The sequence below is a fragment of the Trematomus bernacchii genome, unplaced genomic scaffold, assembly GCF_902827165.1.
Source record: "Trematomus bernacchii unplaced genomic scaffold, fTreBer1.1, whole genome shotgun sequence".
Lineage (NCBI taxonomy): Eukaryota > Metazoa > Chordata > Actinopteri > Perciformes > Nototheniidae > Trematomus > Trematomus bernacchii.
Window position 1 is genome coordinate 321,444 of NW_022987881.1, and position 24,059 is coordinate 345,502.

General features: G+C 41.5%; 1 protein-coding gene across 1 annotated transcript in view; it reads left to right on the plus strand.

Moving 5' to 3' along the window:
• Positions 1-1,185: 1,185 nt before the first annotated feature.
• The window catches only part of doc2b (double C2-like domains, beta), a 173,478-nt gene continuing 150,604 nt past the window's right edge, over positions 1,186-24,059 (plus strand). Inside the window, exon 1 of the mRNA XM_034114158.1 lies at positions 1,186-1,748. Coding sequence (XP_033970049.1) covers positions 1,409-1,748 — 340 coding nt within the window. The 5' untranslated portion in view covers positions 1,186-1,408. The remainder of the gene's footprint in view (positions 1,749-24,059) is intronic.

Genomic DNA, 24,059 nt, shown 5'->3' on the forward strand with positions numbered 1-24,059 from the left:
ACACTGTTTCCACAACCCATGTTAATATATTAGTAGTAGACCAAATAGGTAGATAGATATGTCGATATATATGTACAGATGTCCATTTTCACTTTTCACTTTAACTCATTCCGTACTTCATAACTTAGATGACCAAATATGTATATATGCTGACAGTTATTTTACTCTTATTTTTACTCATCTCCTATTTCATAGTCTTTTATTATTATTATCATTATTATTTTAATTTTTTTCTTGATTTTATTTTTGATTTTATTAATCTGTGTGAATCTTTGCTGTCCTATTTTTTCACACTTACCCTGTTGCTGCTTTGTACAACTGAATTTCCCCACAGGGATTAATAAAGGTCCATCTTTACTTATCTTATCTTATCTTATCTTAATTAGGGGGGGATTTCAAAAAAGAGGGAGCAGGCAGGGGCGGCATTCGATGCTTTGGGGCCAGTGGGGCGATTTTACCTCGAGTGGGCCCCCAATCTACACACACTCATTTTAAAAACACTGTTATCTGATATTTAGCATTTGGTAACAAAACTGTTATATGGCACCCAACCCTACTGATATCATAGTTATGTTGAAGAAAAAACTCAGTGAAAACACAAGTGAAAGTGAGTTGACGCACGTGTGAACATGAAAAGTACTCAGGTACAAAAACATCCTGAAACACAAAAAGCATCAACTCACGGCTCATTGTGCAGGTTGACATAGCACCAGAGTTATATACACACACACACACACACACACACACACACACACACACACACACACACACACACACACACACACACACACACACACGCACATGCACACGCACACACACACACACACACACACACACACACACACACACACACACACACACACACACACACACACACACACACACACACACACACACACTCAAGGACGCACATGTGCATGAGTCCGGCGCTTCCCTCCCACCGACAGATGGATGGGGTTAATATCATAATTAAGCACCTCGGCCCGACGGTTCCTGTTTACCGCTCGGTTGCTAGGCAGTGACATCAGCTGATCCCTCCCTCCTCTCCGTCCCTCTAATCCCTCACACTCACACACACACACACACACACACCGCTCTCTCTCCCTCAGACAGGCAGCAGCGCAGTGGGCAGAGTGTGTGTACAGGCGGAGGAGCGGGTAGGTAGTAGTGTGTGTGAGGCTGTCAGACAGCATGGTCTGGGTGTGAGGACAACAGGAAGACACTTCTTCTTCTTCTTCATCTTCTTCTTCTTCTTCTTCATGTAGAACCAGAGTGGTGACATCCACAGATCACCTGCACCCAGGTCAGAAGCAACAGGAGGAGGAAGAGGAGGAGGGGGAAGAGGAGTACGAGGGGTCTGTTTGTCTCTTTTTATTTTTTTGTTGGATTTGGGAGCTGGACCGCATGCATGACACAACGCAAAGGGGAGAAACCCACCATCAGCATCCAGGAGCACATGGCCATTGACGTGTGCCCCGGCCCCATCCAGCCCATCAAGCAGATCTCAGACTATTTCCCCCGTTACCCCCGGGGTCTCCCCCCCTGCGCGCCCCAGCTGGTGGGCAAAGCCGGGCCCCCGAGCTCCTCTGCCCCCCCCAGCTCTCCGGCCACCACCTCCAGCACCTCCACCCCCGAAAGTGAGCGCTCCAATGAGGATAAACCGGACCGGGCTTCTGCCGGAGCCTCCGCCTCCTCACACAGGAGGGACGAGGAGCCCGACGTGGAGGGATATGACTCCGACGACTCCAGTGAGTGATGATTGTTTTTTTCCAATGTCTATCCCTTTCTCGTCTTATTACTGCATCTCCATTTTTTTTGGGCCACCGGTTGCCAGGCATCCCTCCAGCTGCGTGTTTTTATCTCTCACCTTTTTCTTCCCTGTCCATCTCTTTCTATCTCAAATCACCTGTGTGTGTCACTGTGTGTGTGTCACTGTGTGTGTGTCACTGTGTGTGTGTGTCAGTGTGTGTGTGTGTGTCACTGACTGTGTGTGCTGCAGCTAACTCTTTCGCTCTCAGACAGCCAACTGTTGCTGCTGCACAGACTACAGCCCCCCCCCCTCCTCCTCGTTCTCCTTTCTGTATCCTCTTCTCTGCTCTCCAACAAATTACATGTGCCATTTTATTGAAGCAAATGATTACATGTGTGTGTCAGCAGGTGTGTATGTGTGCAATGTTCATACTCCCCGTGTCTGCAGGGGTTCGCTGTGTTCTGTCGATCAGTCTCCGGGGCTGATGATTCATGGCTTCTTGCTGAAGCTTCACATTAGTCGCAGTTTTGCGCTCAGCGGAGTCTCACTGCATCTGTACTGACTGGTGGCAAGACAGGCAACTTCCAATTGTGTGGGTTTATCGTTTGTCTGTCTGTCTGTTCTTGGGCTAATTTCCAATGCATAAAGATGTGTGTGTGCATGTGTGTGTGTGTGTGTTCATATCTCCCTCCATCACAAAGCGAATGGCTCCTTTGAGAAAGCCTTTGTTGAATGTCATTCCTTTAACCTGACAGGTTTGAGTGCATGAATAATAATGGGAATGAATACCATGCGTGCACAGCTATTGGAGCGATAACAAGTCAACCAGATTTCTCCACGCTGCAAAACCATTTTGTCTCCCAGCTAACATCTTCACTGACAGATGATACGACAGTCTGCAGCAGTGCTGGGGACTCCAGATAATCTAACGGCAAAATTAAATCTGCCGCTAATGGCATCGTTTTGTCACAGACGTAAGGATACGTGTGATAAATCACTGAGTCTCTGGTTTAGCAATCCGTTGCGTCTGAACTTTCTCCCGGCTGCAGATCAACATGTTGCTCTCACAAAAACAGACACGGTGCGTTTGTATTACGAGGCTTTTCGAGAGGTTTGTTGCAAGTTGTGATTGCAGGTTAATGTGTGACAGCAGTGCGGCTTCTCTTAGAGTTAATCCATGCAGAGCGGCATGCAGTGGGGGGGGGGCTTAGGCCATCTCTAATCCAGAACTGGACAGAAGAGGGAGGGGGGGGGGGATGGTAGGGAGCCGAGGCAGGTCGGGCCTGGCAGATGTTACTCTATAACCTCTGCCAGGCAACCAGGATATCACTCAGAGGGGAGAAAGAGAGACGGAGGGAGGCATTTTTGTGAGAACAGTCCTCGATTGATGCCAGATCTGACTCCTGCAGCCAGATACGACTCTGTGGGTGTTTCTGCCTTTTATTTTAGCAATGACAACAATGTGCAAAGTGAAGTGTGTGGGAATTCATACCATCAACTGCAAAGTGATACTTACAGTCCCTCTTAGACTCATACTGCTAAATCAACAAGCTATTTTTGGAGCTTTTCAAACAGCTCAGTCCAGGGATTTGTCCACTACAGCTCCATTTACATATCCAGATAAAAAAAATGCATATTCATATACTTTCAATTACTTTCAGCCAAGAGTGTGTTTTTATGTGAGATGGGTGAGAATGTGTGGATGTTGTGCTACATGCTAATCTGTTTGGGACACTCTGTGGTCCATAAAGTGAGAGAAAGGACAATAAACCCCAAGCTGCTTTCTACCTGTTGTTCTAATGTGTAGCCAGGCATACAGCAGATAAATACAGTATTGCACGACTGGCAAATCGATCCAACTCCTCGTGTCAAAGCGTCCCCATATCTTTCCCAATGGACAGGCCAACATGTGTGTGAATGAGAGGCAATTTAAGTGAAGTGCCGTATATTATCGCCTTAAAGTATTGTCCATTCACCATTGGTGGCTATTATCATCCGGGCAAGACCCCAAAAGTGGCAACGTTCACAATGTATGTACTGATGGAGGTCTGACTTTAAAAAGGGTATTTTTCAGATCCTCTAACATTGTCTGCCTCTGCCAAATGTTTGTAACTAACCCTAACCCTAACCCTAACCCTAACCCTAACCCTAACCCTACCAATATGAAAACCATGCCTTCATTATAAAATGACGGTCCAGTAAAAAACTAAAAGAAGAAAACATTTTGGACTTTCCCTAGTTCTCTTTTTTCTCAAGTTTCCGTACAACCGTGACTTCTTAGAAAGGAGACTCTCAGAAAGTGCCATTTGTAAAGTTCAGAGACTACAAAGACATGCCAAGACAAATTGAGCAATGCAATCAGAGAGATAACAGCAGCTGCAGGAATGAGTCCTAAACCCTGGGAAATGAGTCAACACTTTTCCACTTCTGGTTCTCTTGTCTCGAATTCAATGGCTTTTGTATTGGTTGTTGTGTAGATGCCTGAACAAAGATCTGATAACACAACATTCAGAGGTCAGAGAGTTTTGTTCTATGACATCAAATATGTCAGTAAGTGCACTACTCATGAATTTGTAAGGTTTTACACGTCTTAAAAAAGGTGATAGCTAACAAAAGGCTATTGGAGACTGCAGAGGTTTTTGGGGACATTAAACATGAACACTCAGTAGTCACAGTCTTTTTGTAAAGTCATTTGATTGTGTTATCATTTTTTGTATTGCCTAACATTAGATTTCTACTTGTATCAATTGACTTAAACTTCAAAATATCATAGTAGTGTTAATTTGTGAATATTAATTTGCTGAATTTAACAAGTACATATCAAAAACTCTTGTTTGCTACAGAGCTTGCTTTCAGTAATTATCCAAAATCCAGTTGAAAATATCATGTTTGTTTTTGGTCGAGGGAACTATAGGGTCATGATCATTTCAAATTATAAGTCGCCTACAAAATTATGTCATACCTGCAGATCTCTATTCAGAACAGGTACACATGTGGTTTGACGACTCATGTGCAACCTAGTTTGAAGCATTCTGAGGTCCTTAAAATGCAACTATAAAAGAAGAAGTTGCATCACAGTTTCAAAACATCTGAATAGATTTCTTGGTTGCGTTTACACTTTTCTTTCTTTTGACAAAGGTATCTAATCAGCTGCATCATGCGTTTGACATGCTGCAGCTATGTGTAAATAATGGTTAGATACATGCAACAGGTGTTTGGAGCCTGTGGCTTGAATGCATTTACTGCAACTTTATTAACTTGCTGTTGCTGCACAGTAACTGTACGCCTTGTTTTTAATTCAACAGTTGATGATCAGTCGCTTTGCCAGTTTATTTGAACGTCGAAAACACAGCTCCTCTCCATCCTCCCTGCTAACAAGGCAATTAGACACAAACATCTGTCGGAGAATCATCTTAATGATCTAATTATCACCTGAAGAGTAATCAGTGCTGCAGGATAATCAGGATGTCAAACACACTTCTCAGAAGCAGAAAAAACTAGGCCAAAAAAGGAAGGAGCGTCATGTAACTATGGTAACGGTTCATTGTGAATAAAAGTATTGGATGGGTCAGCCAAAGTCTGAGCCATCTGCACGCCTATCACCAGCCTCAGATGTCCTTAATGAAGGCAGTCACTGAAATAAATAAATGAATAAATAATGAATAACAAGTGGCTGTTTGTGTCTGATGCAACGTCCCAAATAAATCCAAGCTGCTGCTGCCAAGGGAGTTTGGAAGTGGAAACACAAGTCGTATAAACAAAATCAAAATGCAGTGTGATTCTGCTTTAAGGAACAACATCAAAGACTCAGTGATAAAGGTCCAAAGTAAAGCACTTTAACACAACAGTTGATATACCGGGATCATCATCTGGTTTTGTTGTTAGTTTAAAGGGGACCTATCATGCAAAATGCACTTTTGTACGTCTTTTATACATGAATATGTGTCCCCGGTGGTGTTCCAGGGAACTCACCAAGTGTCAGAAAACACAACCCTCTCTATTTTCCTCCATACCCAAATCTCTAAAAAAGGGGCTGCAACGGATCTGATACAGACTGATCCAGATTTGAACACTTCTATGTCGTCACACAAGTGGCGCTACGGCTATTGGGCCAACTCTCCACCTATCAGGGGAATGTGGGGTTGGGCCACGGCCGGCCATTGCCGCTCGAAAGCGCTGGAGACGCTGTAGTACATATGCCAGGCCTGTAAGTGGCGCTGTAGTCTGCCACAAAAGCAGAGAAGAAAACTTCCCGCGCATGGTTGCTATGGTTACCCTTCTGTTTATTCTCCGCTGTGGCTTTCTTTCTCCCTCCCCGAGGCAAGCGTTTGCTCCCGCTGCTTTAATTCAATGCAATCCCTCCCCGTCGAGGCAAGCACTGTAATTCTCTCCGGTTAGTCCACCAGCAGACGACAAACACCCACCTCTCCGCCTCTTCCAAGGAACCAGGGGACCGTGCGGCAGAGTTTCAGTTTCAGTTTCTTTCGCCGGTCAAGATGTCCGTTAAAGTTTAAATCTTCCGGACAAAATTAGAAAAGTGCCGGTCAAAGGTCTTCTTTGTTATTTATTGAGCTTTAAAACAAATGAATAACGACTCTATAGGCCTATAATAATATAATAAAACCATAGACTGTATATATAAATAAAACACGGAGGACGGAGATCTTTTTTTCTCCCCCTCTTGACTTGATCAGAGCACGGCTCCCCTCTCCTGCAGGGGGGCGTGGTCAGCTGCAGCTCACAGAATCAGCCCTGTAGACAGCAAACAGCACATAGAGCGAAATGAGGCATGGCTAAAATGCATGATCTGTTTGGTATTTTGAAAACAGAAACGTATAAATATACCTTATATAGGTATGGCCCTACAATATATCATTTAAATATAGCATGATAGGTCCACTTTAAGATTCTCTTTTTCACATGAGCATGATATGTCCTCTTTAATATATTTCCCCAGTAAACATTTTCCTGACTAGTTCATGGTCTCAATCTTTTGTTTCAACTCGTATGACGTTGTTGGCTCTGCTTATTCTCATCTTTAATTTAGGGGTTGTGTTTTCAGTTTGTTTGTCTGTTTGTCAGCAGGATAACAGACAAACAATTTGCTCGACAAGGTAAAACCCATAATGTTTTAGAGAATGAATGACTAAGCAGATACCATAGCATACCATGGCAGAAACATTCACTATTTTTCACTAATGGAAAAGGCCTTGGTGACTTCTGCACTCTGAGATTTCGATAATGAAGTGGAATCAGTTTAAATTAATAAATCAAATCAAAAAGTAACCTCAATTAAGTCCTGAAATATGCAGCAAACATCACAGAATGATGCCACTGTGAGATGATTTCTCCTTTAAGATAAGAAAGACCAAGGCTGTTTGATGAAAGCTCACTTTAAAAGCCAGGAAGACGTCATATCAGTCCTGCAGACATCAAGCTTTTAAGAATAACAGCAAAGGAACTAAGAGCTGCAACGATTTGTCCTCTAATTCATTTGTTGATCAAAAGAAACATTTTTGCAAATAGTTTCAGTAATCAAATAATTGTTAAAGTAGCTTTTCATGTAAAAATGTAGTTTTTAGCCTTTAAAATGGGGACTTTTTCTGATTTAGTCATTAGGCGCTTTCACACCAAGTACTTTGCCGTACTTAGTTCCCAGTACTTAGTTCATGGGAACTCTTTAGTTCTCATGAACTAAGTACAGATCGCGTTCACACCGGAATAAGTCCCTGAGGAAAGATTAGGCAAATGAAGCCGCTGACGTCACTTCTTCTTCTTCTGCTTTGGGTTTACTGGCAGGCCGCAAACCACTTCACGGCGTATACTGCCACCTGAAGTCCCCGGCCGGAAGTCCCCGGAGTTGGGGAAGGCTTCAGTAGAAGCTGCTGGGACTCCCAGCAGCTTCTACTGAAGCCTTCCGAATAAATCGCCAGAACGCCGACACCTCCTCATCACCACCGCTCCCATGTTTTTTTTTGTGTTGCCATAAGTCAGTCTCTCTGCGTTTGTGCGCGGGGCTAATGCTAATGCTAATAATGCTAATGCTAAGGCCAGCAAATACAATGGCGGCTTCACAAAAGTTTTCAGAGTTTTACGGGGCGTGGTTTGCAATCCGCCCAGCCAATCAGAAATGGGAATCTTTTTCTCCCAGGAAAGTACCTGCTCTCTAGCAGGGACTAAAAAGGGGTGAAAAGGTTCGCAAAAGGTTCGCAAAAAAAAGTTCAAATCTTTTTGGTGTGAACGCAAAATCCCAGGAACTATCGGAACTATTCCTGGGAAAAGTACTCTGGTGTGAAAGCGCCTAATGTCAAAGTCAACTTTATTGTCAATCTTCCAGTTTGTGTGTACAGACAGAGAGATCGAAATACCGTTTCCCACAATCTCGAATATAAAAACAAATGTATATACAAATATGTGTGCAAATATATATATATATATATATATATATATACACAGAATCAAAGACACATTTTTACATGTGCACACATTAAGACCTAAATAAAAACACAACAATCAATATATACATAATAACAGTCACTTCAATATTTGAGAATGTACATTAGTGCAAAAATTGTACATAGAATGTGCAATTTAGTGAATATCTTTGGTTCTTTTACCACCAAAATTAAACATTTAAAGACATCACTTTGGATTACCAGAACTTAATGGACAATTTTTGCTATTTTCTGACCAAATTATAAGTCTAGATGATCAAATATTTAATCGAGGATGGAAATATGTGTTATTTGCAGGCCTGAGGGAATTTAGTTTATAACCTCTCTCTCCTGTCTCATTAGCTAAAATAGTCGTTCCCACTCTGTGTCGTATCGTAGGGTTATTCAAATGTTTAACACTCTTGTTTTTCATCCTGATCTGATCCGCGTTGGCCTCTCACATATGAGTCACACTCTGAGGAAAACTCATTTCTCCCTCCTGTGATGCTAATGAATCCAGAGGCAGCTTGAATTAGCTCCAATGTCTTTCAAACAACGTCCACCCTGTTGCTGCATAACATTTGATTATATTAGATTCAACTTTATTGTCATTGCACACGAGAACAAGTATTAAGACAACGAAATGCAGAAAGGATCAAACCAGAAGTGTAACAAGTAGTAAAGTGCAGTGTTGTTTGCATTAAAATACATCTGACAGTATTAGCACTTTAAGGAGGTATACACATTATAAACAGCAGTGTAAAAAATGGATATTTTATACACTGAAAAACTGAAACGTTGACTTAAATGTATTTTGTCACTAGATTTCACATAACTGTTAGGTGACAGCAATAATATTATGTTTTAATAAACTATTAGCTTCCAATAACAGGTTCATCTTAATATTCACAGACAACTAAGAATCATCTCACAGTCAGCAATCGCCACATAAGAATATTTGCAGAAGAATATTTGCTACCAATTGATGAGAGTAACACCTACGTCACTTCCGGGCGAAAATGACGGCCCCGCCCACTTTTGGGGGAAAACAAAGCTGTCATTTGAACGGCGGTCAATACAAATTCTGAAGTTTTTGCCAATCCGATCAGAAATTAAAGAAAACCGTGGATTTTCTGATCTTCAAAGAGCCCGATTACGATGGCCAGACAGGCAAACATTACATTAAATCATTTTAAATCGACGATCGGGCTCGATATATGGTTCAATTAAAATCAGTAGGCGAGGCCGTAATTTCGCCTCTCATGAGCGAGGCGGACAATAATAGTTTTATCATGCCAACAAGCTGCTATGTCGTTTATTGCACCTCAAACATTAAAAAAATCCAGTGTTACGTTTTTCTGTACTTCCTCTAAGAAAAAAGGACCGTAAAAGAAGAGCTCTGTGGCTTCAGGCTCGATCGCCATTCAAATTACAGCGTTGTTTTCACCCAAAAGTGGACGGGGCCGTAATTTTTGCCCAAAAGTGATGTTGATGTTACTCTTATCTATGGACATTGATCGCCTACTGCTATATTTAACCATATATCGAGCCCGATCGTTGATTTCCAATGATTCCATGTAATTGTTTGCCTGTCTGGCCATCGTAATCGGGTTCTTTGAAGATCCAAAAATCCACGGTTTTCAAACATTTCTGATCGGATTGGCAAAAACTTCAGAATTTGTATTGATCGCCATTCAAATGACAGCTTTGTTTTCCCCCAAAAGTGGGCGGAGCCATCATTTTTGCCCGGAAGTGACGTAGGTGTTACTCTCATGTCTAGTCAGGATAAAATTATGGATTTCCTTAAAAATTATTACAACACATTCCTTCTATAGTCTAATAATATTCACATGTTCTATTGGTATCAACCAACGTATACAGTTATTTGAAATGTGTTGACATAATGCATTTAATTAAAGTCAACGTTTCGGTTTTTCAGTGTAGATCAGGTATAAAAATAGACAGTTTAATACAGCGCCTATAAACAGACAAATTATGAATAGACTATAGACCAGGGGTTTTCAAAGTGTGGGAAGGTGAGCCTCCCCTCAGAGAATATAAGAACAGCCGCGCCCCCCCTCCCAATTATTATTGCTATTATTATTATTATTATTGTTGTTGCTATAATGCAGGGGTATTATTATCCAGTGGAATGCCCTTACCTACTGGCCTAGTTAAATCAAAGTGGTTACTTATTTTTGTCTGGGCAGTGTAGTTTTACACACCATCTTATTTGACTTTCTCAGGGCAGACCCCCACAAAGAAAAAAATATATGTACACACGTAAGGTCATCATCTTAACAGTTTTTAATGCTCGAGTCATCCGTGAGCAGAGCATCAAGTTGGCATGCCTATTACAGCTGAATGCGGCGATTACCATCTTGTTCAGCAAAACGCCTCACAAACGTATTAACATCCAAAGCTTTAGTGCGTTTTGATTCAATGCTGAGCACAGCCAAACTTGACAGTCTCTTCTCTGTCATTGTAGACCGCAAATACCTTATTCCTTCCGTGTACTTGGGTCCGAATGCTTCTCGTTTTCTGCCGCCCGTTCAAATGAAATCGCCGCCAATCACATTTCCTCGCTCGCGCCAGGGTTACAAGGCTCGCGTCTTGTGCTGCATTCACTTGCACTCGGACATCAGGGATTTTCTCTGATAAATGTCCGATGAGCCACAACTTTTATTTCAAAACAAAGCTGCCAACTGGGGTGGCCAGACGCTGTCTCCTCTCTCACTTTAGGTAACTTCACTAAAAATCGATCCATGTTGCCGCTCGCATAAAGTTAGCTGAAGTTAACGAGCTAAATTTCATTGTTTCTCTTTATTTTTTTCTCACGCTGCGCCTCCCCTGAAGCTCTCTGGCGCCCCCCAGGGGAGGCGCGCCTCACACTTTGAAAACCGCTGCTATAGACCGTATAGCGTGAGTATGCCATAGAAAAACGTAGCTGTTTGGACAGATGTATAACTAAGTCAAAAGTCAAAGTCAACTTTAATGTCAAAATGTCTGTGTGTTTGTACAGACAGAGAGATCAAAATAACGTTTCCAACAATCCCGAATACAATTAAAGCTGCAAGCAGCGTTGAGCGGGTCTTCGACGCTCCGCAGGCTGTTGTCCGCACGTCGACGTGTGTGTCTAGGTGTCTCAAGGACTCGGCCGTTGGCAAACGTGGGAAGTTTCAGGCCGATCGGACAATGTATTTAGGAGTTACAGCAGTATCATAAACATTGTGTTTGATGGCGAGTGATCTGTCGCCATGGCAACGGAATTTGATGACACCCGATAATACGCCTAGATGTGTTGAGGGCTGCATCGTTATCAAACCTGTGAAGTTTTGGGCCGTTTGGAGCATGTTAACTGGAGTTATGAGAAAACCGTGTTTCACGGCGACCATTTTGTTACCATAGCAACGACATTTCACGAATCTAAAAACTGACACATATATGTCTCGAGGGCTTGACGGTTAGCACACATGTGAAATTTGAACACTTTTTTACCATTTACACAGAAGTTAAAGCAATATGGTGCTTAACGGCGAGGGATGCGTTGCCATGGCAACAGCTTTTGACGAAAACTCACTATTGTCATATTGAGGTGTTGAGGGCCGGACCATTAACTGTCATCTGCAGTCTCGTGCCGTTTGGACCATTTTCCATTGATTTAAGACAACATTGTGTTTTATGGCGAGGGATGCGTTGCCATGGAAACGGCATACGGTGAGATCTCAGATTTCACGTAGAGTTGTTGAGGCATGCACCGGTGATATAAAAGTGAAGATTGGGGGACGATGGGACCGTGTCCATTGGAGTTACAGCGACACCGTGTTTTATGGCGAGGGATGCGTTGCCATGGTAACGCCATATTAAGTAACATCACGTTTGACGTAGAGCTGTTCAGGGCCGCAGTGTTAACCATCACGTGAAGTTTGGTGGCGTTCTGAGTATGTCAGTTGGCGTTATGACATCATCGTGTTCCATGGCGAGGGATCGCCTAGCATCGAGCGAATGCGAACTTTGGCGCCAAATCACGGCTACGCCGTGCGAAAGAAAAAAACTTCCGTGATAACTTTGAATTGCCCATGTCTCGAGACGCTACCCGACGAATTTCGAGTCGTACGGATAAAGTCCCTGGGAGAAGATAGATTTCGTGCGGAGGACGAAAAACGCGATAAATCGCGTTTTTCCGACGCCAAATTCAAAATGGCCGGCTTCCTGTACGTTATTTTATACACCTCCAAGAGGCTTTTTGGTTTGTCTCCGCACCCTAGATATGCGTAGCGAGTTTCGTTCGTTTACGTGAAAGTTAAAGTGGGGGGAGTTTACGTTAAAAACGGAAGTGGGCGTGGCCTACGCAATTTTTTACGCAAAGTTCCGGAACCAATTACACATCTGAAGTTGCACCACTTCTGACGCGCGTGCAACATTTGGTGAGTTTTCACATATGTTGCGGGGGTCAAAGGTTTATCGGTCGCTGTGTGACCGATTTCAATAGGGTCTTCGCCGACCTAGGTCTCAGACCCTAATAATACAAATATGTATAAATATGTATATCCTCTATATATACAATCAACAGACACATTTACACAGATGCACTGTTAAGCCCCGAGCCTGTTTTTCAGGTTTCAGGCTCGAAAATGACATGCCCAAAACAAATGACTACAACTTAACTTCTAAAAGGGTTATATGAATAATTTCTTTTATCAAAGCAAGGTTACATCTGTGAGTTGGATGTAGGAGTGTCAGAATCAATATAGATTTTTCTCAGTCAGAGTAAATTCAGATGGAACATAGCAAAAAAAGGTAAATTCTTACCTCCGCCTAAAGAAAAAACATTACTTATAGTGAAAACCACCCTTGAATGATGGGATGGTAGACTAAAAGCTTTAGGAATCCAAACTATAACATATAATAAGTACCCTGTATCAAGATTGAGGCAAAACAAGTTAAATGTGACCTTTTTAGAGAGGTTTAGCAAAAACAAGTTCCAGGCGGAATAAGCTTTCGGCACATTTGGGTACATCTGGTTCCATCAGTGCCATTTGACCTTTTTCAGGTACCAGACTATAAAAATGGTGTATTACATTGAATTATCACCATAGGTATTCATTCCATCCAAATAAAAAAAAATATATATTATAATAATAATTAATTAAAAAAATAAAAAAATAATATTTCTTTTTTTTTTTTATTTGTGAAAAAAAAAAGGACCCGTCGACGGGGTCTTTGGGGCTTAACAGGTTAAGATAAAACACAACAATCAATATATACAAAATAACAGTCACTTCAATATCTTAGGGAATGCACTGGAAAAAATGCTGCTCCAAAATCAAGTAAAAGAATAATGAAACGAGGTGTTTTCGCTTGTAGTAAGTACAAAAATCAGCCAATAGAACAAGTGAACATTTGCTTGGTTAGATTTCTTGAAATAAGACGGGATATTTAGATAAATCAGATCTTAATCAGCTGGGAGAACTCATGTTGAACTATATCTTACCAGGATCAGTAAATGTTATTACAAAATAAGCCTGAAATGCTCAAAGTTTCAGTTTTTGGATGTTAGTTGGTGATTTTCCAATAAGAATTTGTTTTGGTTTTTTAAATCAAGTAAGATGTATTTGTTAAAAAAAGATTAACCATCTCTTACAAAAACCACAGCAGCTTAAAGAACTTGTTTCATTTGAGATACAACTCAAAATAAGATGTGTTCAAGAGTCTTAAAAACAAGACCCGATATCTCACTGCATTGTTACCTCTTCAGTTATTAGGTCTTATATCGAGTGTAAAGACATATCCTGACTAGATATTAGACAAATATACTTGGCAAGATTTTGAGTTTTTACAGTGTGTACATAGTGCAAGACTTGTAAGAGAAGTGAACCCTCTTCTTCTTCCTGTTGTTTGTGATTTTAAAGCAACGAGCTATGGCCCGATTTGGCTCTTCAGGGTCCTGAGGGATTGTGTCTGCATGCTTCCTCTGGAGGAGAACTGTTCTCCCTAATGCACCGAATCACACAGGGAGATCTCAGTCCTCGCTAAGGAACCTGCTGGCTCATCTGCATACCAGCGGCGCGCTCTGATTCATTGTGACTCAACTTTGATTTTAATTGAAACAGAAAAGTGCATCACCCACCAAGTGTTCGCGCCCCCCCCCCCCGCGATGAGGAGGAAATCAAAACCAATTGGACATCCGGATCTCTGCCACATCAATTAAGGGTTGTATGAGGGTGTAGAGGGTGAGGAGGGTGAGGAGGGGAAATGACCGGTGTGACCCACATGCAGGCATGGGGAGAAATGGATTAAATCTAACGGGATAATACGTGATCAGGATACAAATAAAAGATAACTGCACTGAAAAGATTGAATAAAATAGCTTTTCATTGAAGTTACTTTCATTGTTTGATATGCAGAAGTGGACCCCTGATTGATTAAAAAACCAAAATACTGTGTTAAACTAAAACAGAATTTGTAAACCTTACCATTCTGTAAGCCTAGATTGAAATATAACACATTTTTTATCCTAAAAATATTGATTTCGTCACATTTGTCAGTAAAAAACACCTCATGGATATTTATTTTCTCTTGGATTTTTTTGCATTGCTTTTGATATTGAGGTACCCCAAGAGTAACAGAAAGTAATCAGGTTACTTTTATATTGTGATACTCAGATTAAGTTACTGATTACTTTATTTTCTTTTACAGGTAACAACAGATTCGACCAAATCGTGTACATCAATAAATATATAAAAAAAGCAGCATAAATACATTTAGACAAAACCAATAGGACAAAAAGAATGTTTCAGTAATGAAGTAGTTTTTCATGTAAACATGTCATTGTTAGCCTTTAAAATGTGGACTTGTTCTGATTTAGTGAATATCTTTGGGGTTTTGATCGCCAAAATTAAACACTTGAAGACATCACTTTGGATTTCCAGAACTTGATGGACATTTTTAGCTATTTTCTGACCCAAATGATAAGTCGAGATGATCAAATATTCAATCGAGGATGAAAATATGTGTTATTTGCAGTAATGTAAAAGCACGAGACAATAAAACCTTACTTTAGCCACAGACTGAAACAACTCTCATACTGTACATGATGTAAAGAAAACATTTTAAAACACAACAAATAAGCAGCCTCTTGTGTGTCGGAGAGAAAGCCTCAGAGACTGCAGGTCTGTCGGGGGTGAGGTGAGGAGGGGGGGGGCTGAGGTGGAGGGGGGTGGTGATCTGAGGTAATGTGTGCACAGCCAGGTCTCTCTCTCTCTCTCTCTCTCTCTCTCTCTCTCTCTCCTAGTCTTCTCGCTTCCTCTCTTCTCTCTCCTCTCTCTCTCGCTCTCTCATCTCTCGTCCTCTTCCTCTCTATCATCTCTCCCTCTCTCGCCTCTCGTCTCTCTCTCTCTCTTCTCTCGTCATCTCTCCTCTCTCTCTCTCTCTCTCTCTCTCTCTCTGCCGTCTCCTGTTTGCTCCGAGTTGTCCACTGGTGAGAGGGAAGTGTTGCAAACAGGAATTTACAATAAAAAATCAACAAAACTAACCCTGGTGGTGATTTTACTTGCAAAACCATAACCCTAGCAAAAAGCATGGAGACTACTGACGAGCGGTTATACTCTATGCATCGTAAAAAGCAATGTTTTCTGAAAATAGTGGATGTTGTTCGACATTATGCACTCTGTTGCTAGGAGTTACCGTACAGTAAAGGAAATTCTATTAAACAGGACATATTTTGCTCATTTTCAGCTTCATATCAGTAGTGTCTCTACTTTAAAGAGTCCTCTCCTGCTGATGTTCAGGTGTATATCAGTATGTAGTGTCTCTACTTTAAAGAGTCCTCTCCTGCTGATGTTCAGGTGTATATCAGTATGTAGTGTCTCTACTTTAAAGAGTCCTCTCCTGCTGATGTTCAGGTGTATATCAGTATGTAGTGTCTCTACTTTAAAGAGTCCTCTCCTGCTGATGTTCAGGTGTATATCAGTATGTAGTGTCTCTACTTTAAAGAGTCCTCTCCTGCTGATGTTCAGGTGTATATCAGTATGTAGTGTCTCTACTTTAAAGAGTCCTCTCCTGCTGATGTTCAGGTGTATATCAGTATGTAGTGTCTCTACTTTAAAGAGTCCTCTCCTGCTGATGTGCAGGTGTATATCAGTATGTAGTGTCTCTACTTTAAAGAGTCCTCTCCTGCTGATGTTCAGGTGTATATCAGTATGTAGTGTCTCTACTTTAAAGAGTCCTCTCCTGCTGATGTTCAGGTGTATATCAGTATGTAGTGTCTCTACTTTAAAGAGTCCTCTCCTGCTGATGATCAGGTGTATATCAGTCTTTATTTTTCTCATACTGTCTGTGCTGCAGCACCTCTTTTCACCCTCTGTCTGAAACCAGAGCCGAGTCTGCTCTGATTGGGTAGCTGGCCTATGTTGTGATTGGTCAACCGATTAGAGATGTCCCGCCCCTTAGCCTATCACGTACAATGTGTTGGAGAACTAGTCAATAGTGAGTGTCACATGTTTTATCAGATCCTATTTGCATATTGTCTGTCTAAACATAATGTCATAAAACCCTAATAAGACGGGATTTAAAATAAAAGACAGACAATATTGGGTTTTCGAGGCCTCTATTACAAAGTTAAAAAAACATAATCTGTTGATTAGCGAGAGCACCTACAAAGAGCTGAAAAAAAATCAGTTGTTAGGTGCAAGACAAGAATAATGTAATGTGTCCACATGCACTGTCCTCATTTACATACAGAATGTGAATTTCTCAAGCACGATTTTTGTCTTTTTTCCGAGTAACAGAAGTGCAAGACTTGCAGCACCAAATCAAAGGCTAAGTCAAAAAAGACCATACTTATCATACTCTTACAGTAGAAAAGAAGATCAAAGGCTCTGGCATTCTCCCAAAAGAAATGCTGCGAAAGGTGAAGAACATGTTTGGCTTTTGCAATAAATTCATCAATGTTTTTGGAGTCTAATCAAAGGGATAATCCGAAGGACCGAAGATAAGGAAGTGTGTGTGGAGCCATCTGTTGCCTCTCTCTGTCCGAAAGTCGTTTCCAGACCTTTTTTAAAAACAGAAGGCGACGTCAATCCACTTGAAGCCCTCCCCGGAGCCTCTTAATGATGAGTTCAATGTAAAAGGAGATTTCAGTACTGTAGAATCCTATTAGGAGTCTATCTGCAAGCTGCCGTGCAGTAGTAATGACTCACTGTAGTGTCCCGTGTTTTTTTCCTGTGAATAACGTAGCTCAGATTGTCATCCTGTTCACATTATGGGTGATTGTTATCACTGCTGCTGTCTCTCAGCAGGAGCCGTGTTTTAAGTTAGCATCCCTTCATCCCACTAAGCACATTATGTAATGATAATGCCAGCTATTACACAGATCCATTTGGCATCATGGGCTGTCATCAGCGGGGAGAAATTTAATTTGGCTTCAGTTTTTTCGGTGTGTATAAATATTACTGGGCTCCTAAAAAGGACATATTAGGCTCATTTGTATATGTAGTGTCTTCATGCTTTAATGTTCAAGCTTAGAGATGTGCCGCCCCTTAGCCTATCACATACAATGTGTTGGAGCGCTAGCCAATAAGCTACATAGTGATGTCATTATGTTCAGGAAGTAAACAAAGGAGTCGAATGGAGGCGTTTCAGGCATTTGAGGAACTCCTTCTGGAGGCGGAACACAGGGATTGTTGTCTTTTGCAGACCATTTACATGCACACAAACCTATAAAACACACTACAGGAGAGGGAAAACCCTCCCTAAAAGCTCAATAGGGCCTCTTTAAGTTAGCAACAGGAGAAAGGCCTCATCAGTGCCTCACTTCATTCCACTAAGCACATTACGTAATGATGATTCCAGCTATTACACAGATCCATTTGGGATCTATGGGGAGAAATGTAGTGTTGCTTCAGTTTGTCTCATGCATGCTTTGATATTGCTGGGCTCTTAAAAGCTTCAGTTCATAAAATGCAAAACCCCCATTTCACCAACAGTTTAAAGGTGGGGTAGGTAATTTTGGAGAAACCAGCTCGAGTGCGCTAGAATTTGAAAATAGACAACCGGAAAAAATCGACCACTTCCTTACAGAGCCCCTCCTCCAACACACACGAACGCGCACATGACCAATGAGGGCACGAGATAAGTTTGTGCACAGATGGAAGGCTGACAGGCAGGTATAGGCCATCCAGTTATTTTAGCCGGGCTGGCTCAGATGATTGGTCGTGCTTTTTACACCGCTACGGCTTCCACAGATGACATTTTTGTAATGTATTTATTGTCAAAGCATTTAATGTATTCATTGCTATCGGGATGTTAAGAGCATTCCATGGAATATAACAAGTGTTTCTGAAATAAATTACATACCCCACCTTTAAACGTTGAAGTGTTTGCATCCCCCTGACTGAGAAGTCACTCCATTCGCCTGAATCAAATCCTTGTGCCTGATCATTGCTCTGCCCACACAAAGTGATGAATCAAAGCTTTAACCAACTTAACCACAACTGCACTAAGTGGGCACTGAGGACTACATTCCTCTCTTTGATACGCTTTACACTAGGGAGCAGTTTAATGAGGCGACATTAAAGGATACGTGGGTCCAACATGTGATCATGAAGTTGTAATAACACGACACTTTAGGGACGAGGAGTGTATGTTTGCGTGGGGGTTTTGTGGGAATGACTTGAGGAAAGAATCAAGTTGAAAGAGATTTTGAAAAACATGCAGAAAAAAGAAAGGGGATATGTAAAGTAATGGAATAATGATATTGGTGTTAAGCTTTTTAGTCACATTTTTGATTGGGTATAGCATTCAATTCAAGGCTTTATTGTCATACAATAGCTACAGTATAGATATGGCAGATAAGTCCAAGGCTCCTCCAACAATGCAACATGAATAGATATAGGACATAAATCAAATAAAACAGATAAAATAGTGCAATAAATAACAGAATATAAATAAAATAGTGCAAGAGAATGTTGTAAGATGTGCAAGTAAATCAAATCGAATAGAAAGAAGAGTCTATATGAACGTAAATGGAATAGGATATATAGATAAATCAATTGCAAGATGCGAACAGATGAATGTTTATGGAGGCATTGTTGTTTACAGTATGTGTAAGGAATATTCATTTAGAGGTTTTTGTTTACAATGGAATAGATGTAGGACAAATACATGAAGGGTTATTTTATACTGCTTTTAAAAACCTTGTTTGTATCTTTTAGTTTGTCAAAGTCAAGGCTAACAGTTTGGTCAACAAAGATTTATTTATCAGACTTCTGTTGTGCTTAGTCGACCTGTTCATGCCACTACTCATCCCCAAATAACAAATATGTCATTGGTGCCAAAGAGATAAGATAAGACTTTATTTATCCCGAAGGAAATTGTTGTGCCAGAGTTACAAAGATACAGTAAACACAGCAGCATAATAATAATAATAAAACTGTACACTAACAGTGCAGTAAAAAGAGCTAGTTAAATAACTATAAGAAACATATACGGTCAAATAATTGATATAAAAACCGTAAAAAAACTGTGACAGTGATGAGCAGTCCACAGACCAATGGGTGAAACCCCCTACTTATATACAATCAATGATGCAAGACAAATGTCCGCATGTATTTCTTTTCATTTTGCAATTAAAGGAAAAGTTACCCAGTACCAGAGAGGGCAAAAGTACACACATCCTTTACTCAAGTAGAAGTACACATACTCGTGTTTAAAAATACTCTGGTAAAAGTAGAAGTACTGACTAACCTTCTTTACTCAAGTCAAAGTAAAGAGGGCTTTGAAATGTACTTCAGTAAAAAGTACCCATAACTAGCAGCTGTTTTAAAGAGTACCTGACCTCCCTTTATATGAATAGAACAATAATGTCATTGTTAGCTAATGAATGTTTCCATGCTGAACAACGGCAACATGACAACGTTTTCATTGTTCCCTCTTCTTTAGAGAAGACCAGGAAATGATGGATACACGGATCGTGTTCAAATCAATAGGCACGCAATGACTCTAAATAATAATGATCACGCCACCAAACACACATTCAAACTAAAGGAACCAGCCTGTTTGGAAAATGTGAGAAGTAGAAAGTACAGGTATTTGGGTTCAACATGTAAGAAGTAGAAAGTACAGGTATTTGGGTTCAACATGTAAGAAGTAGAAAGTACAGGTATTTGTGTTCAACATGTAAGAAGTCAAAGTAAAAAGTCGCCAGGAAAATAAGTAGTGGAGCAAAGTACTGATACCAGAGACATTTACTTAAGTACAGTAACGAAGTATTTGTACTACTTCATTTCCCACCTCTGCCCAGTACACAAAAAGACTGTTACATATTATCTAAATAAAAACAAGATACGGCTTTATCCCCATAATCAGTGTGTCCAGTGCCTTGGTCCTAACTTCTGTGAATTTGCAAAATGTTAAAGTTTTGTTTTTAGTTTATCTCTCTCAGGCTGGCAATAACTGGAGCCTCCAAGACCTAAAGTTTGCACACAATCTATGACTTACACCTGCATGCAACAACCCACTGTAGTGAAACCCCACACTCTGTACATGACTGGACTATACATGTCTACAGTGCCCAAGTCAAGAATATAGTTTGAGCCGATAATATCGACAGAGCAAACCTTTTGTTTGAATAGGCTACTGCTGCTTCTCCGTTGGGAAATTCTGCCTTCTTCATCTCCACTGCTCCAACTGCAGCACTTCGGGTTAAAATAGACGGGATCAATGAGTCCTTTGTGCATCCTGTAAGGCCTGCTGGTTGGAAAGCAGAGCTGAAGAACACTTCAAACCTCCTCATTTCATAAAAATATATATTTGTAGTTGATTGGTTTCTATAATTTATCACCTTTTAGTAGATTGATATATTATAAATATTGTCCCTTTAGTAGATTGATATGTGAGAGAATTCAAATGTATTCTGAATATTTTATAGTGTTTAGAGACTCTTCTGAAAATATGTATTTTCTACTGAGAATATGTCAATATCCATCCATCCATCCATCCATCCATCCATCCATCCATCCATCTATCTATCTATCTATCTATCTATCTATCTATCTATCTATCTATCTATCTATCTATCTATCTATCTATCTATCTGATATTCTGTCTATTATAAAAATGCCACTATATAGAAAACTAATTCCATAAATTGATGAACTTCTCTGTTGTTGTTCTCTTCGGCACAAAGGCTCGGCTGAGCTTTTTGTAAGTGGAGACGCAACACTTGTTTTTCTCACCCGGCTTCTCTCCTACCTCGAGTTCCTCTAGAAACTCCCTGAGAACATTTTGACCTCAAGTTCTATCATCGCTCCTGCAGCCGGATCAATAAAGAGGTCTCTGTCCTGCTCCTCTGGACTCTTTGGGAAGCCATGTCTCAGTGTTTCAGTCTCTGAGTCTCTGCTCCCAGAGGAGAGAAGACTCAATGAGCTGCAGACGGAGCGCAGTGCTCGGCTTTCTGATCTCATCCGGACTAAATCCAGCCAGAGAGGAGGATTTCCTTTCTGTAGGAGTGTGTGTGTTTCCTTTATTGCCTGATCAACTGGATATCCTTGGAGTGTATGTCTTGCCAGATGCTCTGCAGGATAGAGCAGTATGTATATATAATCTCTCATCTCATTAACATTGCAAAGAGACTGGATTTATTTCCATAGTAATTTGATATGTTTTGCATAGGATTAAATCAAGGAGAGGCAATGAGGTTATTACAATCAAAAGGGTTAATCCCTCTGGGAGAATGGATATGCTTTACGGTATATCATTGAATCTGCCTCTCTGACACATGTAATTACTTACTTTAGAATATATTTATATAATGATGTAGCTTTGCCGTTAATAAGGAAGTTCTCACATTTATTTTGAATGTTTTTGGCATTGAATGCACTCATTTCTTAGCAATTTATAACCATAATATAACCCTACACTCAGTTTGAGGCCACTTTTTATAGAATTTTATGATCACACATGTTCTAATTATTCAATGAGTTTTAGTTCAGTCAGACAACTCACGTGTTTCTTAATATGTTTATTATAGCAGCATATAGTTTGAGTTTGGCGTCTAGGCTCGGGCCTCATCACTCCACAGATTAACAAAGAACATTGAGTGATGATTAGATAACTATCCCCCCGAGCCTACAGGTGGAAGCTGGGGTGGAAGCTGGGGTGGAAGCTGGGTGGAAGCTGGGTGGAAGCTGGGTGGAAGCTGGGTGGAAGCTGGGGTGGGAGCTGGGGTGGAAGCTGGGGTGGAAGCTGGGTGGAAGCTGGGGTGGAAGCTGGGTGGAAGCTGGGTGGAAGCTGGGTGGAAGCTGGGTGGAAGCTGGGTGGAAGCTGGGTGGAAGCTGGGTGGAAGCTGGGTGGAAGCTGGGTGGAAGCTGGGGTGGAAGCTGGGGTGGAAGCTGGGGTGGAAGCTGGGTGGAAGCTGGGTGGAAGCTGGGTGGAAGCTGGGGTGGAAGCTGGGTGGAAGCTGGGGTGGAAGCTGGGTGGAAGCTGGGTGGAAGCTGGGTGGAAGCTGGGGTGGGAGCTGGGGTGGAAGCTGGGGTGGAAGCTGGGTGGAAGCTGGGGTGGAAGCTGGGTGGAAGCTGGGTGGAAGCTGGGTGGAAGCTGGGTGGAAGCTGGGGTGGAAGCTGGGGTGGAAGCTGGGGTGGAAGCTGGGTGGAAGCTGGGTGGAAGCTGGGTGGAAGCTGGGGTGGAAGCTGGGTGGAAGCTGGGTGGAAGCTGGGGTGGAGCTGGGGTGGTGGTGGGGCAGGCGAGCAGCAGCAACATGAAACACAGCAGCAGGAACATGAACGTAGCAGTAGCAAGTGAACACAGCAGCAGCAGCAGCATAGCGAGGCAGAGGCAGGACGACCTAGCAGTTTCAATAGAGCGGCATGTTTAGGAGAATGTGTTTGGTTGGTTGCAAGAGGGACGAGGTGCGTCACGTGTTAATGTATCATTGGTGCTCGAGTTGACTGCCTGAACTAGCTTGCAGGCTTCGCCCCATTTTAGTAGAAAAAGTAAATAAGGCAAGTGGAAAGTAGTGCAGTCAGTAATTGTGTTACTCCGTAAGACACGTTTTTTTATCTGCATGAAATTTGAAATATTGCACAAAAGCTTTTATGTTTTTAAAGCTTTTTATTTATGTGTTGCTTCTACTGCAATGATTTAATAACATCCAACCAGAAATGTAGCTCCATCAACTGTTCATCTTGGTCCGCTTAACTCCTTATTATCTCACAATGGTAGTACATGGAAAGGCGCAATCAATTGGATTTTAATGCAGATATTCTGAATTGTTTAAACAGGCCCTTCTCAGATTCGTGCCCTTCCCTTTATCTAGGTTTAAGTGCATGTAAATGGTCTGCAAAGGCTAAAATCCCTATATTCCCTCCAGAAGAAGTTTCTCTCCCCCATATTTCTGGTACACAGTGACATTACATAACTTTTGACTACATTTGAATTGAAACCTGACTCATGCATTGCTATTCAATGCCTAATACAGTAGATTATGATATATTAAAAGTAGTAAGTTGGTGGTTTTGCCGAAGAGTAGTATATTGATATATTATAAATATTGTCCCTTAGTAGATTGATATGTGAGAGAATTAAAATGTATTCTGAATATTTTATAGTGTTTAGAGACTCTTCTGAATATATGTATTTTCTACTGAGAATATGTCAATATCCATCCATCCATCCATCTATCCATCCATCCATCCATCCATCCATCCATCCATCCATCTATCCATGGATCCATCCATCCATCCATCCAGCCAGCCAGCCAGCCAGCCAGCGAGCAGCGAGCGAGCCAGCCAGCCAGCGATCCAGCATCAGCAGCGAGCAGCGAGCCAGGCCACAGCGAGCCAGCCAGCAGCAGAGCCAGCCAGCCAGCCAGCCAGCCA